At 35.1% G+C, this 17,677-nt stretch overlaps 1 protein-coding gene across 9 annotated transcripts in view; it reads right to left on the reverse strand.

Annotated features, from left to right (window-relative positions):
- Positions 1–313: 313 nt before the first annotated feature.
- AMMECR1 (AMMECR nuclear protein 1) overlaps positions 314–17,677 on the reverse strand; it is a 112,643-nt gene continuing 95,279 nt past the window's right edge. For 2 of the 9 annotated variants that reach the window (XM_027465395.3, XM_027465403.3), the window contains 3 exons: positions 9,681–9,771; positions 7,910–8,006; positions 314–4,780 (listed from right to left, as the gene is read on the reverse strand). In XM_027465395.3, coding sequence (XP_027321196.1) covers positions 4,666–4,780; positions 7,910–8,006; positions 9,681–9,771 — 303 coding nt within the window. In that variant the 3' untranslated portion in view covers positions 314–4,665. The other 7 variants (XR_003499606.3, XR_005268398.2, XR_003499601.3 and 4 more) reach the window with 6 other exon arrangements.

Genomic DNA, 17,677 nt, shown 5'->3' on the forward strand with positions numbered 1-17,677 from the left:
TTAAACATAATTCCGTATTTACTGGACAAAATTCCATATTTAAAATTTGATGCAACAACTGCCAAAGTGGACCTGAAACAGATATAATTTGGAGTACTCAGTAACTCACGTCTGAATTACAACTGCAAGCTGCACCTGTCCAACTGGTTCCTACAGCAGGCAAAATGAAAAGACAGAATTAATCACAGGAAAATATTCCTAACACAGCATTAGCCTTTAAAATTAACAGTAACTGCGAATGCGTAAATAAAAAAAGAAAAACAAAGTGACAAAGCCACACAATTAAGCAGAGAAACATAAAAAGAAATGGTGATTCTTTTTCCTTATTTTATTGGGTAAATGATTTAAAAGGTAATAACAATAGTGTTAAAACTACTACAATATCTTTCCACAGCCATATCTCACAGACCCACAGATAACCTTCTATATATATAATTTTTTTTGCTTTTTCCTCATTTTATCTTTTTAAGCCATACTTATATTAAAATGCCCATTTCAACAGTTTCTTCACACTAATAGCAATTAAATGTGGAAGGAAGGAGGATCTAGTAATAAAGGAAGGGGGTTCAGGTAATCTGATATAATTGTAATCAATCAAGTTACTAAGAAAGGAAGGAAAAGAGAGAGGCTTTGTAAGCTACTCCAGGTAGCCCTAAGCCCATTGTGTGTCACCACTGCATTACAGATAACTCAAGATGCTGGTGAACAATTAATTTTTTTTTTTTGTAACATATAAAACACTAAAATAACTTAGAAACTAGATCCAAATATTCTGAAAAGAATCAACTTCGATATACAAAAACAGTCATAAGTTGTTACAAAAGTTTCAAACAAAAGTTTGTTTTCTCAGTGCGTTTATGTACCAGCGCAATTACTGGGTCCAGAGCAAAGAAAGAGGTTTTTATTTTTTATTTTTTATTTTATTTAACAGTAATAAAAAACGAGGAAAACATATCTTTGTATATAAAGAATCATTGCTGGTCTTAAGAATAAATGTAACCAGAAACCCTTTAAATCTGAGAGGCACACTTTGGGTTTCCTTTTTTTCTTTTTTTTTTCTTTTTTTTTTTTTTTTTAAACATAAAAGGAAAGTCACCAGTTTATTTAAATGGAGGAGATACTCAGACTCCCCACATAAACTTAATTCAATTAACATCACTAGCAAAAATCAGTTAGAAACTGTACAAAAATAAAAAAGTTAACACATTTAATCCTGCAGGGATTTTGTAAGGACTGGAAGGCAGGCTTTAGGAGCAGCATTTGGGCATGGCTGGAGGCTTCTTTGGTTCGATCTAACACACACAAGAGATGTAACCTACTCCAGACAACAATTTTAAAAACCCGCACATTTGAAGACAAGTAAAGAGGTCCATATACAAACGCCAGGGTGTGCAAAAATGGATTTGACTGTCTTGATTTCATAGTGTATCTGAGGTCAGGACTCTCATGTGCCCTCCCCCTGCTGTGACCAGCATTTGGGGTTGAGATGGTGAAAAATCAGTGCTACGGCAGTCTAGACAGAAGGAAGGCCACTTGAGGCACGACTAAGCAATAGTTTCATGTCAAGTCCATTATTTTTTTTTTTAAACTTTAGTTTATAGAAGAGGGCTTTTAGGAACATTAAGCAAAAGAATTAAAAAATAAAATTGTTTTAATGGAATAAGGCAAATGGATTAGCGCTTAACAAAAATTAGCATTCCAACTTAAAAACAGTGAAATTAACTGCTTGGTTGTACCTTAACTTTTTATAAAGTACCCCAAATAAAATAACAATAAAAAAAAAATCTGTATCTAAACCCAGTAATATATCTAAAAGGGTAATAAACATAACTATGAGGGAATGACATTTGTGAAAGCAATTGTTGATTAGCTTTAAGCAAACAGACCTATTCTGTCCCAGTGCATGTCACAGTGAACTGCACATTTTGTACAAATAAACCCACATTTACACAGAAACAATCCATAGCATTTTCAGCACTTGCATGCTGAGGAGGTAGGTGCCCTAGAAACACTGTAGATAAACTGATTATTCCAATCTCTTCTACAAAATACCATACAATCTGATTGACCACAGACTTTGTAACAGTTTTTTTAATTAGTGATACAAAACTCTGGTCCAGAAGGGTCTGGCATTAACTCATTTCAAAAGCACACCTTTACAGTTTGTATAACACCCTTTTAACTATATTTTTAAGCAACAGCTACTAATAGATAGACAAAAATGCATTGTGCATTATGCTGTATACAAAAAGGAGACAAAACTATCCTTTTCCCCCCCAAGCCATGGTGGGAAGTATTGCTGACCTTGTCCTTAAAAACCTGCAGGATTGTTTATTCATCAGTATATCATTATTACACTGGTAAGAAATTCTGTATAACATCTGCATATATCGAAGATTTTTTAAAAAATCTGATATGATTTTAGATCCGCATGACCAGTCACGTGACCTGCTTGAGGTTGATTAGCACCTTTCAATACATATATATTTTTATATATAATAGATCTTTTTAAAAAACTTCTAACAATGAGCTCATACAGAAGCATGAGCATGCTGTAACGAGATGACAGATAAAGATGGGGTCGGATGACTTTTTTTTTTTTTTTTTTGCAGCAGAATGATTCAGTTTGTGCTCAGTTTCCCTGTAAGGGCAAGGAAAAAACAAAACAAAACAAAAAAACTTTATCAGGTAGCCACTTGTTCAGTTTCCACTTGAAGACAAATCCATTTAAAACCGCTCCCCAAGTAGAAACAAGACAACAGTATCATCCAAAATAGCTTCTGTATAAACATCTATTAATTTCTGCAGCGTCTGCCTGGCACCTCTTGGCTCCTGAAATTTCAGGCCTTCTGCTTATAAATTAAGGCATCACAACTGAAAATGTAAATATTTGGACATCAGATGCTGTGGATGAAGGAATACAAAAGACTTTCTATGAGAACCTCCATATAAATTAAGTGGCAGAGCTAATCTCACATAAGGGATGAGCAAAATTTATCCATAACTGTTTTTTTGAAACATTTGTACAATTGGTCAGACTTTTTTTTTTTAAATTACCTCAATCTTAATTCATCCATTTCAATTATATATATATTTTATAAACATTCATTATTCAAAATAATTGGAATTTCTGCTTACCGTAGTTTACTCACCCATATTAGGAAGGTCTTTTCTATAATAGATGGGATGTGTTGTCCCCTAAAACATGCGCTGACCTACAACAGGTATTAGTGGGAGTTCTGCAGGCACATAAGCAAGGAGGTAGGTCCTAGCATATACTGGGCTTGCAACTATACCACATGTACCTCTTAATAACCCTGTTTTTACAGTTGTTAAAAGTTCTAATCAGTTTTCTTTCTTTACCTCTTGGAGAAGTATCAGAATTATTACACAGTACTTAGAGCTCTCAAGTACTATTCCTGTAATAGATGAAAACATGTAAAAATTATGGCATACTTGTCCTGTGCTCTTTCACAACACTTTTTTTTTTTTTTTTAAACAAGTTAACTTTACCTAACTATTCATGACTTGATAAAACTCAGCAAGTTCAAAAGCACAAGAAAGAACAAAATAGGGATTTTTCTTTTCTAGAATAAGCTAACAAAAAGAGAAAGAAAAATACCTCACTTTAAAAAAAAATAATCCCAGAAACCCCAACGCCAGAGCAGCAGAGAACTCAATATAGTTTGCTACAATGTCTGGCGCATTTGCTATATTTTTTCTATGAATTGTATATGCAAGTATATAGTAATGTCATAGTCAAAGGCACTAAAATCTAAATCAATTTTCTTCCTAATATGACATCTGCTACTCACCAATCTGCTTTTAAAAACAAATGTGACTCCTAATTTGAGATCATCAGAAAGGCATCATCTCATTACAAATGCATTACTATGACCAGGCTTGGCAAGGCTGCCTTCCCTCAGCTTCCAGCGCAGAATAGGAGATAAACCTATCTGGTATCCTACTGGATTATGTCATGTCCTATCAATTAGACCACTTGATTCTGAAAATGCTGTAATATGAACTTCACTTCTTATTGTACATTTCGTTGCTTCTCTACATCCAAAAAAAGCATTTTGGATATCAGCCTTCAAATTCTGGCTGTATGTGCTGGATCTGAAGATCATGTATATAGCTACATGAAATCTTTACTGCAGGGGTGAGATACTGTACACAGAATATTATTAAGAAGGTTATAAAAATGCAATTCATTGTCTAGTATAACACCTGAATCTGATATGTTTCATTCCCTGTCAGAGCTATTAATGAAAAAGCCATGAATGCCTTTTTTCTGAGCAAAGAATCCCTAACTGTAATCCTTAAACTCTTCCTTCCATCCACAGTCACAGAAAGCCTTGATTGATATAATTCAATGTTAATGAAGTAGAAATTTAAAATTTCATAAAAAACACAAGGGCTATATATGCTGCAAAAAAATCTGCAGTGACTCAATAATAAAAAAGTATGGGGTCTTTGTAAATATCGCAGTTTTTCCTCCCGTTGCCATGATGAGCTTAACGCGCTAAGGAGAAGCCTCAAAATGGCAACGGAAACTATCATCATAAAATGGTACAGTAATAGAGATAGCTAGACCAAGAAGGGGCAGGGTCTCCTGGGAAGAGGTCTGCAGAGAGGTCCAGTGACTGGTCATGCGGCTCAGTGTCAGGAATAATGGTTGTATGGTGGAAGGGGGTGCCCAATGCCATTTTGGAAGTGATGATGCTGACGATGGGCAAGGTACTCTGTGTAGCTCATGGTCATCTTCTCACTACGGTACCTAGAAAAGAGCAAAGAGGCAGATGCAAGAACTTTTACCAGGAAGCTAGGAGTAGCACTAAAAATTTGGCACTAATTGTATGTTTAATGATGAGAACAGCTCTGTAGGCTGATCTTAGGAATAATACTAACTTCAGTTGCACAAGGGCATGGAGAGAACCACTGTGGTTTTCAGGGTTATTCTTGAATTTTATGACAAGTAAGTGCTTACGAAAAATATTTCAAACACACAGAACTATTAAAAAATGTTGCCTACTACTTTATTCATGATAGAGGGATTTTAAACTTGTGAGGATTTACTGGGAGTGTCCCATATTGTCAGCCAACTCTCTACATAAAACCTAGGAGATAAACACTGTAAACAAGCGTTACAGATTTAGGGTCTGTTTTTAAAAAATCGGTATCAATTGTCTACTAAATTCTGCTCTTAAAATAATCCCAGCTACATTAAATGCAGTTATACCCTTTTTAGACTATATATAGCAGAAAGCAGAATCCAGACCCTGACAAAAAATACTTCAGATACATTTGCATCAGTATTGTTTGACAAGGAACATCTTGCCACATTTATACTTATCTGTAAAACCGTGAAATCTACATAAAAATAACACTATTGCACATTGCCACAAATTTCACTTAGAAAGACCTTGCATAAGAGATCTTACAGATGAGAGTTGGTGAATCCAGCTACAGTGGTCTAAAATATTGCCACCTCCCCTGTTTATGACATTTCTCTTCTGGAGTTGCTCTGGTTGTTCTTTCCCCTTTTAGGTCTGAAAAAGCACAACACATGCCTCAACCACTTGCACTCACAACCCAACACAAAAATTTAAACTACTGTTGAGTTATCAACTTCAGCAACCGAGGCAGCAAACACATTCGTTTCTTTTGCCCCTTTGCCAGAGCAGAACACCTTATGCTTGCAGCTTTTTGCTTCAGCGCACATTTCAGAGCACCAAATAGCCCATATTTACTTGATAAAACAATGTTGGTTAACGATGTACTGATTTAACAAGTGGTCATTGGTCCTGGCTATGAGATCAGCTGCAGCTCCTCTTGACTTGATGTGAATGGCACACAGCACTCACTGCCCCCTATGAGTAAGCTCATTTGTGAATGAAATCCTCTGCCACTATTAAACTAAACCATAAAGTTGGTAATTAATGAAGTTGTTTCTCAGTGGGTTAAAATAAGCCAAAGGCAGCCTGTGTAGAATCAGAGTTAAAACAAATTACAAAAAAAAGAATTTTATTCTGAACGTTAAAATTTGTTTATTCCACTCATTAGGCCAGTGTTTTTGCTACCGTTTTGGATGCTGTGAACCTGAATACACTAAACAGCATACTTTGTTTTGTTCTCATATACCACTGCTTCCAACAAAATCATAGAGCTGGAAGAAAATACAGGCTATATAGAAGTCTGATGTCTTGGAAGAATATATTCGTCATTTATTGAGGTGTACAGAAAGTCTCATTTCAGAATTCTAGCAATTACTCTTGCCCTCAGTTATCACCACATACTCTTTTTGAAAAGAAGATAATGAGGTATACTGGTAAAATAAATGAAAAGGAAATTGGGGTGCTGCATTTGGAAGTTTAGCTGTATTCTGTAAATCCTTCCTCCCTAATTTAACTCTCAGAATAACTTGTTTGCCTTAGTAACAGCAATTCCACAGTAATCAGGTTCCTCCAATAAAGCAGAATTCTGAATAATCAATTGGACACAAAGGCTTTCTTCTTCATCCAAAAGACCACTGAATGAAGGAGGGATTGCTCTAATAAAAATAATATATATATATTTTTTTTTCCTAAGAAATGCTGTGCCTTCTATCTGGGCTAAACATCCACTGCAGCTAAGTAATAGCGAGCCTTGTAGATAGAGATGACAAATGTAAGAGCTGAAAAAAACACAAATCTCAGCTCTTTGTCCTCTACAAGCACATAAATGATCATGAGATTCCAAGTATTTTCAAAGGTCTGAAATGAAAGGATTGTGTTTTAATCCTTGCTCAGGAAGGCAAGTCTAGCTCACGTCTAGTTGCACTAAGAAGGAAAGAAATTTCCAGAGAAATACGTACACAGAACCAAAGATAATATATACAACATTTAAAAAACTAATCCTGTAACCCTATGAATCCCTATGATAAAAGGTAGAAAGGATAACAATTTTGGACAAAGGATTCCAACCAGCAAATTTATTATCTTTATTAATAGTATGTTCATTATCCCCAAAGAAAAAAAAGGAACATAAAGGGTTAACAGTCAATACCTCCTTATAACAAGAAATTTATAAAGATCTTTTTTCCCCAAGCATGGAATAAATAGCTAGAGCTCAGCAGTCATTTTATACTGCACAGTTATAAAAATATGATGTTTTAGAGGCTTTCTATCAACATTTGCTCTTCCACCACGTAACTGCAATTTTACGGGCAGAATATCCACTACTAGTTATAAAGGATTTTGTTTTGGACCTGCTACCAAGCCCTTCTGAACACATTTTATTAAATGAGCATTACAACAAGTACTCTAATGTGTACAAGTGACAGAGTATCAAATAAAGTATCAGATTCATAGCTTTACTCCTGACGATACCCTGACGCAGTCAAAGTAGTACACTGACCGTCATCATCAGCTAGCTAGCTTGGACACCTAGCCTGTTGAGATCAGGAAGAAGCCTATACTCCACGGGAGCCAGTGCTTGCTTTAGGCATTGAACAGGGCCTCCACACCTTCACAGCAACAGATTCAGTGTTCCAAGTGCTCCAATATAAATTGACAATGGCAAGTAATCCTCGTTAATAAAAGCCCCTTGAGATCCATTACACCTAACAAACAAACCGTAAAAACATAGAGCTAATACACTGCAAAGATTTTTCAGAGTTATGAGCCCTGATAAATATATAACAAACTATTTAATAACTGTCTTTTCTTTCTCGCTTAATGCCAGTAATCCCTGTTACATTTATTGCAAGGCACAAATATCTCTAAATTCCGTACTGCTATTGTGAAAAGAAATTGTTAATAAATAAGGGAAAGCTTATTATTAACATCTGAAACAACCACATCTCAGGAATGAACATATCACAGCAGTATCAAAACAGGACTTATCTGTAGTATTCCATGATGCATACCTGGTTAGCTTTATGGTTTTCCTGAATTCATTAGTAATCGGAGCTTTGTAGCCTCCTTTCCTCAATAAGGAATCTATGGTTTGAATGTGGTCCCATCCTGTTGAATTTTATAGCAGTAAAAATTAGTGAGAATTACAGCAGTAACAATAGATGATGCAGAAAATACAGTACAGTATGTAGCGTTATTGATAATACAAGTGCTCTTCTGAAGTTGTGTACAAAACATAGAAATTTTTTCCCTGCCTAAGAAAATGGTTGAAGGAAATATGCTGCATAGGATTTCTTTAGGCATAAAGCTTACTTTACAAACACACATTTTTATCTCATAGTTGAAATATTTTAAAAGCAGACCCACTGTGTCCTAGACTTGGGTTAACAGACAAAATTATACTTTTCTGAAACATTCAGGAATGATCATTAATCACAATCAGTTTATACATCATAAATGGCTACGATGGTATGGAAAAACTAAATTTCTCTAAAATTCAAAAGATTTATTAGCCGAACAAGTGGAAAGACATTATTCTTCTCCACAAATGTCACTGTAAAGCTTAGTGATATTTCTAATTTCAGAACTACTATATAGGTGGCTGGTTAATTAAAAACAATGATGGAAAAAAAATCCAGATTCATTATTGTTCTCAAAAAGCCTTCGTGTTATTCAAAACTCCTACATATTGATTTTAAAAAGCTTAATATTTCCAAGATAGCTGTTAAGACGTGTTATTTCCAAAAGATTAGTCACACTGAATATTTAAAACAACAACAAAAAAGGGTAAAAAACGTGGTCTACTATAAGTATTTAGAAATGTAAACATCCCCTCCTAATTCCTGAATTTAAAATAAAACAAACTTGTGTAGGTGATCACCAAAGGTCTTAACAACAACAAAAAAAAAAAACACAAACAAAAAACAAACAAACAAACAAACAAAAAAAACACACTTCTTGAACTGGCCAATCTCAGATTACAAAAGGAAAACAATTGCCTTGGAAAGCATCTGAACTTTTAAAGAATTCATCCTATTCCTTTGCTTACCAAATCAAATATAAAAAGGAAAACCAAAAAAGTGGCAATGCAAAATTTAAACACTGAGACACACTGCCAAGCCTGAAAGAGAATAATGTTAGTGGTAGTCGGAGTTAGTTGCTTAGACCAACAGACTGCTATTCAACAAAATCTGCAGTATATATACATATATGTTAATTCACACACTTTAGTCTATCCCTCTATTAAAAGGGACACATTATTTTGGACTTTCAGTATGAAAGTCATTCCCTTCCATCCATCCATCCAAAATACCAGAAGCCGCTGTTTATAAAAACAAATGAAATGCTACAAGAAAGTACCTAACTGAAAAAACCTTCACCACTGGGAATCTGAGAATAAATCAGCTGTCAAGATTATTGACCAGACATCCTGTAACTTAACAGAGTTTGTGCATGTCTAATATTGCAGCATAACAATTATATGAAAATTTGTAACTTTTGACAACTGTAAAGTTCATTGACAGCACTGTGGCTCCTCTCCATATTTTGTTTTCCTATAGCTTCACCGTGGTCATGACTTGCTTAAAAAACAGCTACAGTTCACTGAATCCCTATAAGGGGATTGATACAGACATGTTATTGGCATTTTATATAAGAGTCTTTTCTTACAATTAAATATTGCTCCATCATCTGACATCAGTGCAAGGTCAAATATTGCATTTTAGATTTATATGTATGTTTAAATTCTTCACCAGATCATATGAAATAAAGTGCAACAATGACCTTGCTCCTTTGCAACCTCCGGTAAGTAGGTGGCGGTGCGTTTTGATCCTTTTTCATTGATGAATTCTATTCTAATGCCATGTACACCCACCTGCAAGAAATCGGCAGTTTTATTAGTACATTAAAAAAAAAAAAAAAAAAAAAAGATACAAGAGATTTCTAATATGATAAAGGCCAAAATTTGAACCTTTAAATGGTTAATAGCATTTTGCAGAGAATTTCAAAAGGTGGTACTGAAGCAAAATCTAATCTCTGAAAGGTGTGTTCACCTGACAGCCTTGTAAGTCAGTAGCAGCACAGACATGCTCCTCAGCTCCACCATGGAGCTTCATTTCTGGTCTGAAGGTGAGGCAGCTGAGATGCTAAGTAAGGCAGTTCTGTAACTGGATTTACCATCTCCCTCTGACACTGTTGGCAATGTTGTTGCTCATAAAAACACCTGGCTTAGACACTTGAGACCGCAAGATATAATCTGCAGGCAATCATACAGGTGGTAAGTCTAGTGGTGCTTCAATTAAGAGCCTTAATTTTGTTTGAAGTAACAACTCAACAGTGAAATATTTGTCACTACCAACTTGAACCTGAAGCTCTCAAAGTTTCTGCTTAACTTCGGAGAGGAAAAGGAGGTATTCCAGAGCGTTCAGCTTCAAACTCCCACTTCCGTGCTACTAAGTACTCTAATATGACAAAATACCAGTGTAGGAACCAAAATATCTAATCTCAAGGTGTTAGAAGTATTTTACATATAAGCTGTCAGAAAAAAAAAAAAGGCTAGGTACTTTTTCCAGTGCATGAAGAACCCCAGTTTTCAAGGTACAATAACAAATAAGTTGCTTTGGAGTTCTGCATGTAAACTCAAAACATGAGTAAACTGGTATTTTAATTTTCATGCCCACATAACTAAGATGTTGTTTCTAATTAAATCCAAAGTTCCCAACTTTGCATGAGGAAATGGAGAGTTTATGTTTAAAAGAGTATCACATGCTATTTGGAATGGTGTTTGTTTTTCAACACAAAATTAGTAAAAAATTAAGTAATAGTTTTTCCAGTGACAACCTACTTTACCGTAAATGCATGACAATGAAAAAAACTAAGGAATATTTACAAAGGTCTTAATAACCACTTGTTCAATTAACATATTTGCTTTTATTGAGACTTAATTTTTTAAACTTTGTAATCTTTATACATTGTATAAACATGGGACAATGATGGGAAAAGTCTCTCTCCTCACCAGGCCTCAGTAAGTTTTCTGTGTGAACCCAGTATTCCTCATGTAAGAAAAATTAATTAGAGACTAACACATTTAATTCACTGCAAATTTCAATGTATTTCATTACCTAACATTCATAATGTGCATATATAACCACTAGAAAGATATATACTCTATATGGTCAGATGATGTAATTATAAACCCAAAGAATTTGAAAGTAAAAAGCAACGGTGTTAAAGCTGAAATCTACTTAGTTTATCCCTACGATAAGAACAGAGTAAGTTTTTGCAGCTCCAAGAATGCTCCAAATTAAGATCAGAACTGAAGACCTAAATATCTAATTCTAACAATATTCCTTTGTACGTTTGCTCATATCAATTTTAAAAGGCTTTTTATTAGAACAGAAAAAAAGTAGATATGAAACTAAAAGAACATTATTTGAGATTGCCCTAAAACATAGCCTGCCTCCAGCTTCCTGGAAAGTATCAGGTCAGTCCTCTAAGGTTCAAGACCTTCTGAAATTTCATCTCTGTTGGTAAACTAGAGTGTGATTAGATAAAGATTGGGTTGTTCTATAGTGTAAGGTTGTTACTGTGTGGATTAGTGTAGCTAACTTTCAAAAGCAGGCAATAAGCAGCAGATGGGAAGGATCCAACAGCAGTTACAAAGGTATGACATGTAGTTAAAAGGTTAGCTAATACATGCTTGCTTACTTTTAAACCTTAAGCAAAAGTACTCCCTCCCCACCCCCCTAACAAAAAACAAAACCAAAACACAAGAACAGTGTCTACTTACAACTTCTAGAAGTTATTTCACGTGGCCTTTACATGGCATCATTTTCAGGCTATTAAGCTTATACAAATTTCCGATCTGCTTCTACTAGGCATTTCTTACAAATGTCACTCAGTATTTTTTTAAGGCAACATCCTAGGAGAATGCTAACATTTTGATTCGTGAACTATCAGAACAATACATTAGTGATTTTACTCCCTCCCCTGAGGGAAAGAAGATGTAGAAGAAAGATTCATCAGTAAGGCTACCAAAGTGGTGGTGGCTCATCAAAACCCCTTCCATCAATACAAACTGTTTTTATTACTATACAAGAGGAAAAAGGAGGATCTCATCATTCTTAAATGGGAACTATCAATTGAAGCACAAATCACCAAGTTTTCTGTACAAACTTTGTTGATAAAGTCGATTATGTGGCAGTGAAACAACTACTACTATAGGTAACTGGTGTAAAACTGGATTTACTTGGAAAAATGAATGCTAATCTTGTAACAGCAACATCACATTAACTACCGTATGCATTTGGCTGATTACATAACTGTATACGTTCAATTGAGTAAGCCCTAAACCCAAATGGCCTGTTTTTGCACACCTTCAAACCCTGCAGAGTATTAGATTCCAAATTCCATACATTTTTTGCGTAACAGTGACCCTGTAGCATTCATGAGATATTAACCAGAAACACTAATGATGTATTAAATATGATGCTACATTCAAGCAGTAGGTACTTGCATTATACTAGATGTTTCCCATTAACCATTTTAATAGAGTTTTAGGCCCATATCCATGGAGGAAAAAAGATATAAAGCAAAATGAATAAGGCAATACAACTGTGCCCACAATTTCTCTGGTTGGGAAAATTTCACAGCGTTCTGTGAAGCATGAATTCCAACTGCCCAGCTAATTATGCAGTACTTTTAGTCCACTATAAATGGCTTTCCATTGTTTAGCTCCAGTTAAACAAAAACAGGCCTAAGTTAAAAAAAACGGAAGCCACACACAAGTATACTAAGAATGATCCAGACTAAGATAGACACGGGCTCAACTACAGCAATTTATTTTGACTTCCTCAAGAGACCAGCACTGATGGAAACTTCTGTGAAATTTCCCCAAACATTCCCTCCTAAGATGGGAGGTAACGGGTAGTTACACGTTTGGAAGACATTAACTGGACTGTAATTTGCCTACCAGGCTCAGAACAGAACTTAAACAAAACCTGTGGCTTTCTTTGCAAACTAAGATTTCTGCTTTACTAGGCAAATTTTCCTGAAATAACATCTGTGCCATCCAGCAAAACAAGTCAAACAGTCTTCTTCAGCAGATGGAGTTTAAGTTCTATCTTAAGTTATATCCCTATGTATGACATATGCAGGTATCCTTCTGAGCTGCAAAAAGACCATACAATTGTAAAAGAATACACATTTTCAGTGAAAAATTAATAGGAATCTATTTAGATTACTTTGCTATTGGGAAACCAAAGTCAGACGAGGAGAGACTTCAAAATGCAGCAACCAGTCTCCTCCAACAGAAATATTTCTATAGGGTTTTATAGCATGAAATACTGTACAATATGTATCCAATACTTTTGGATATAAGCTTTTTGGCCTCGTGTACAAGTAGACAGAGACTACTTAACACTAAGTCCAGAGACTACATTAATTCAAAAACACAGACCTTTCCCTAAATCTAAGGGATTATATGAAACTAGAAGTGACCGCAACAGAACTTCAGACTTAGTTGTGTATTTTATACATATTCATATTCATTTATCCACACTTATATGGTTACTTTTTTAATGAATAATTTATTTACATACATCTCATGATGGGGCAAAAGAGACGCACACAATATTTATTGTTTTGCTGAAGGCTTCTGTCACTTGCTAGATTATTGCCCATCATACCTATCTATACCTGTATCTGTGTACCTGTCCATATCTATTTCAATTGGGTTAACAAAAAATTGTTCTAGAATCTACTCCAAAACTGACACTCAGGCAACGCTTATGTTCAACTGCCTGGTTCTGACCGAGTTCCAAACACAGTTTACAAACCCGCTCCTCTCGTTCTGATTCCCCATCCATACTGAGAGGAAGAAGTAACTTTATTCTTATTAGACACTCAGTGAGGAACTTGGATAAGCATCTAAAACATCAAGCCTTGCAGAAATTTAACTGTCTAGTCCACTGTGAAGTAAATTATCGAATTACTGCTCTGTTCAGTTTTATCTACTGCACTGAAATCTATAATTTGCATATATTAACACTAGTTTAAGATGAGTTGTAAACATTTTTTTCAGAAATGCATTAAAAGCAGGTAACAAAGAAACTATTATGAAGTATCCACATTGAATACCCCAGCTGGAGTAGTGCAACACACCCTTCGTGGTGGAAGTAAGTGTCTTTCTGTTTCTTAAGTTCACTCAATATTCTTCACTTGAGACTAGAAACATGGCTTGATGTGAAGTCCTTGCTGTCTGCATGCCAGGTAACATGCAACAAACTCTGCTTGCCTTGCCTCTTGGTTCTACCAGTATGAGCATTCATGTAACCACATGATGAACCAAACCAGGCTGTTTTGGTGTGTGGCTTTTTACTGACTTGCGGTTTATCAGCTTAATCCTTCAACAGTGGCAAACTAGAAACATTTTCAAACAAATAAATTAGCCTACAGCTTATATATTATAGCTTATAGAGGCTATATGATACTTTATACATTATTATACCATATAACGTAGTATCTTTCCCATTTACTTACTGGAACTTGCTCTAAATGAATGTGCCTAGAAACAGAACATTTCAGATTAAGCAACTATTGCTACTTACTAGAAGTTGACCCTACTTTTTATTAGTGGAATTCTTCAGCTTTTTAGCCTTCTATCCATACCAAATATACTGGTTTATTTTTGACCATCTTTATTAGGGCTTAAATATTACATTCTGATTTAATGGAGGCAAAAGGCTATTAAGGAGAAATGCTCTCCAATTCATGACATGTATTCTTTTTTTATGTTTATATCATTTACATACATGAAATCACTGAATATTGTCTAAAGAAAATAAAACAGTGAGATCAAGACTCTTCTCTGTTCGAACAAATACAAGCTCCAAAAGTTGCGGTGCTGCTGCACTTACAGGAAGAAGTCCCACAACTCTTAAATATACTAACTTTGTCAACAATGAAAAGCCACCTAAAACTATTTAAACTAATATTTAAACCAGCATATACAGACTAAAGGCCTTTTGTATCAACACAGAAAGCACACACGATTCTGTAGATTTTACGTTACTGAAGAACAGCAACTTCAGGACAAAGATCTCTTTCAAGGTATTTTAAGGAACAACAGCTGATAAGTTCTAGTTATTTATTACCCTGCTGGAATTAAAATAACATTTTCCAAAAAGATTCTTATTGTAATGACATATGTCTTAATGTTTTATGACATTTTAGTAGGAAAACTGGAGGAGGGTCTGAATTGGCAAGACAGAGTTTACCTTGTAACAAGAAAACCCCACAGATTCTTAATGAAATGAACAGAAAATATTCTTAGAAAGGGTTCACTTGCTATAAGATGAAAGAGAGAGGATGAATAGAGGCACTGTGCTTTTCTGTATTTCTAGAAAACAAGCATGCATAGAATATATACAATATATACAATAATATTGCAATTTATGTTCTAGCCATGCCCTCAAGTAGGGCTGAGAAAGGCTGTGAAACCACCCCAGCAGCTACCAGACCACAGCAATATTTCACGAGTTCTGTCCAGCAGAAATAAGGAAACACTTCATCCACTCCCAGCATTCATTTCAAAGCCCCACATTTGTTCAACTGCTAACACACAGCACAGTTTATATACAGTCACAAGCAAGTAAGAATCCTGGATTATATTTTAGGAAGTGTCTTCATGAACCACTGCATTGATGCGGTCCTTTAAAAATAACCAGGAGAAGGTACAAACCTTTATAAAAGGTGAAAATGGCAGCAATTTGAAAAGTCATATGGAGCTAATAGCGGTCAACTTATATCTCCTGTTTACTTGGCTGAAGCTTCTGCTGCAAAAGGATCTCTCGTTGCTTCTTACAACTGTAATACTCATTTGTTCAGTTTGGGAATATAATTCATTGATTGGAGAAAAGATCTATCACTCTGCTTCAGGATACAGGAGACACTCCTGGGTCAAACGATCCTGTCTCTAAGCTGCCAAACCAGTGAGTTGTCTGAATCTGCAATTTTGAAATATTGTGACCTCCATCAGCAAATTGCTGAAGTAGCTCCTACAAGATCATCAATTGGTAGCATACCTACAGATTTAAGATCTTCTAACCACGTTGATTCTTAGGATGATCTGGAAATTAGCATTATACTAAACAGAATATGCAGAAGCCCTCTATAGATCATATTTTAGACATCCTGAAATATCTTTTTGCTATTTAACATTGCATAACTGCAGCTCCCTTAAAAGAAACATAGATGACATAAGCTATCTCACTGACAGGGGCATGTGCAGGGATGAATCATTCTTTTAAGGATTAAGAATTAAAAATGTTATCTTTCTCATATTTACACCCCCATCTGTTTTGCATGTAAAGTTTGGGGATCACCCATAACTATGTATGAAACAATCACTTTTTGTACTCAGACATTAGTTTCTGTTTCTCTTTAAAAATGAAAAATTTGGTCATCTTAAAAGATTATTATTGAGGCAATAAAATATCATCTAATATTAATGGTAGACTACCCCACAGAAATAGCTAAATACTATCTTGCACTTCACACTTTTAATGAGTATATTCACAGTCTTTTTTAATAAGTTATTAGAAATGAAATAAAATCAAAAACATCACTATGGTTACTACTAGAAGTAAACTTAGTAAAGCAGGAAAGATTTAGTATTAAAAGTCACTACAGTTTTAAATGCTTGAAAACAGTATTTAAAGACTAACGGTACTTAAAGGGCTCAGAAGCAGGACAAATGAGTTCCCTGAAAAAAGTCTCTTATTGTTTACAACGCACAGTTTCAGCTAAGACTTACTTGTCTGACATTTCATAAAAAAAATAATAATTCTGCTTATAGGAAAAATGCTGATAAACACCAAAGCAGACTTACACTCAATTCATGAAGAATTACATATCGGAAGGTAAGAAGCCTTTGTCATTACAAGTTGAACAGATAATGCATTTTTATTAGATTTTTAACTACTGTAAAATTAATTCATACTGCTGAGGTTACAGCCAGACACCACCATTCTAATACAGTAGAGCCTCTTACCATTTTAACAAGGAATGAAATTTCCCTTCAATATATATTTGTTATGTGTGTGTGCAATAGAAAGCCTCTTTTTCTATTAAGAATTCCTAAATGTTTAGTAGGGTTAAGTCATGATTACAGTGAAGTACTTGTGAGGTATGTCTGGCATTATGACACATCCACCAGCATATATGACAACTTCAAAAAATTTTCTATCCATTCAAATATAGACTAGAAATGCAAAGCAACAGTCATCCTCGCCGAGATAAGAAGTTCATCTTAAGTTGAGTAACTTACTTTCTCGCATGCATCCAATACCAAATAATTTGGGAAAGAACGTAAGAGTAACAGAATAACACTTCTTCCAGTACACCTTCCCAGAAATAACTCTGAAAGCAGTGTTTGCTTCTTAATCTGTGACTTCTATGCTGCTGTTCCAAGAGAACGCATGCAGGTTTCCTAGAATCAAGCAAGTAAAACAGATTCTGCTCCATGCAGAAGTAGCAAAGGAAAATATGAGCAATCATTTACTTGGCCTCACTGTTTAAGGGCTCTGTGGGCTCTGTGCAGGCCACTTGCTCTGAAAGTGAAGAACATTTTGGAAAAGATAAATGGCTTGGCTCCTACAATCTACGTAAGGCTGCTTGTTTTGGGATTGCAATTTTTGCAGTGTCCATTTCCAGAGGCATACATCAGACTACCAACTTTCATACTGGAGCATCCTGTTTCCAGAATCAACAGAACAATCTGC

The sequence above is a fragment of the Anas platyrhynchos genome, chromosome 10 (genome assembly GCF_047663525.1).
Source record: "Anas platyrhynchos isolate ZD024472 breed Pekin duck chromosome 10, IASCAAS_PekinDuck_T2T, whole genome shotgun sequence".
Classification (NCBI taxonomy): domain Eukaryota; kingdom Metazoa; phylum Chordata; class Aves; order Anseriformes; family Anatidae; genus Anas; species Anas platyrhynchos.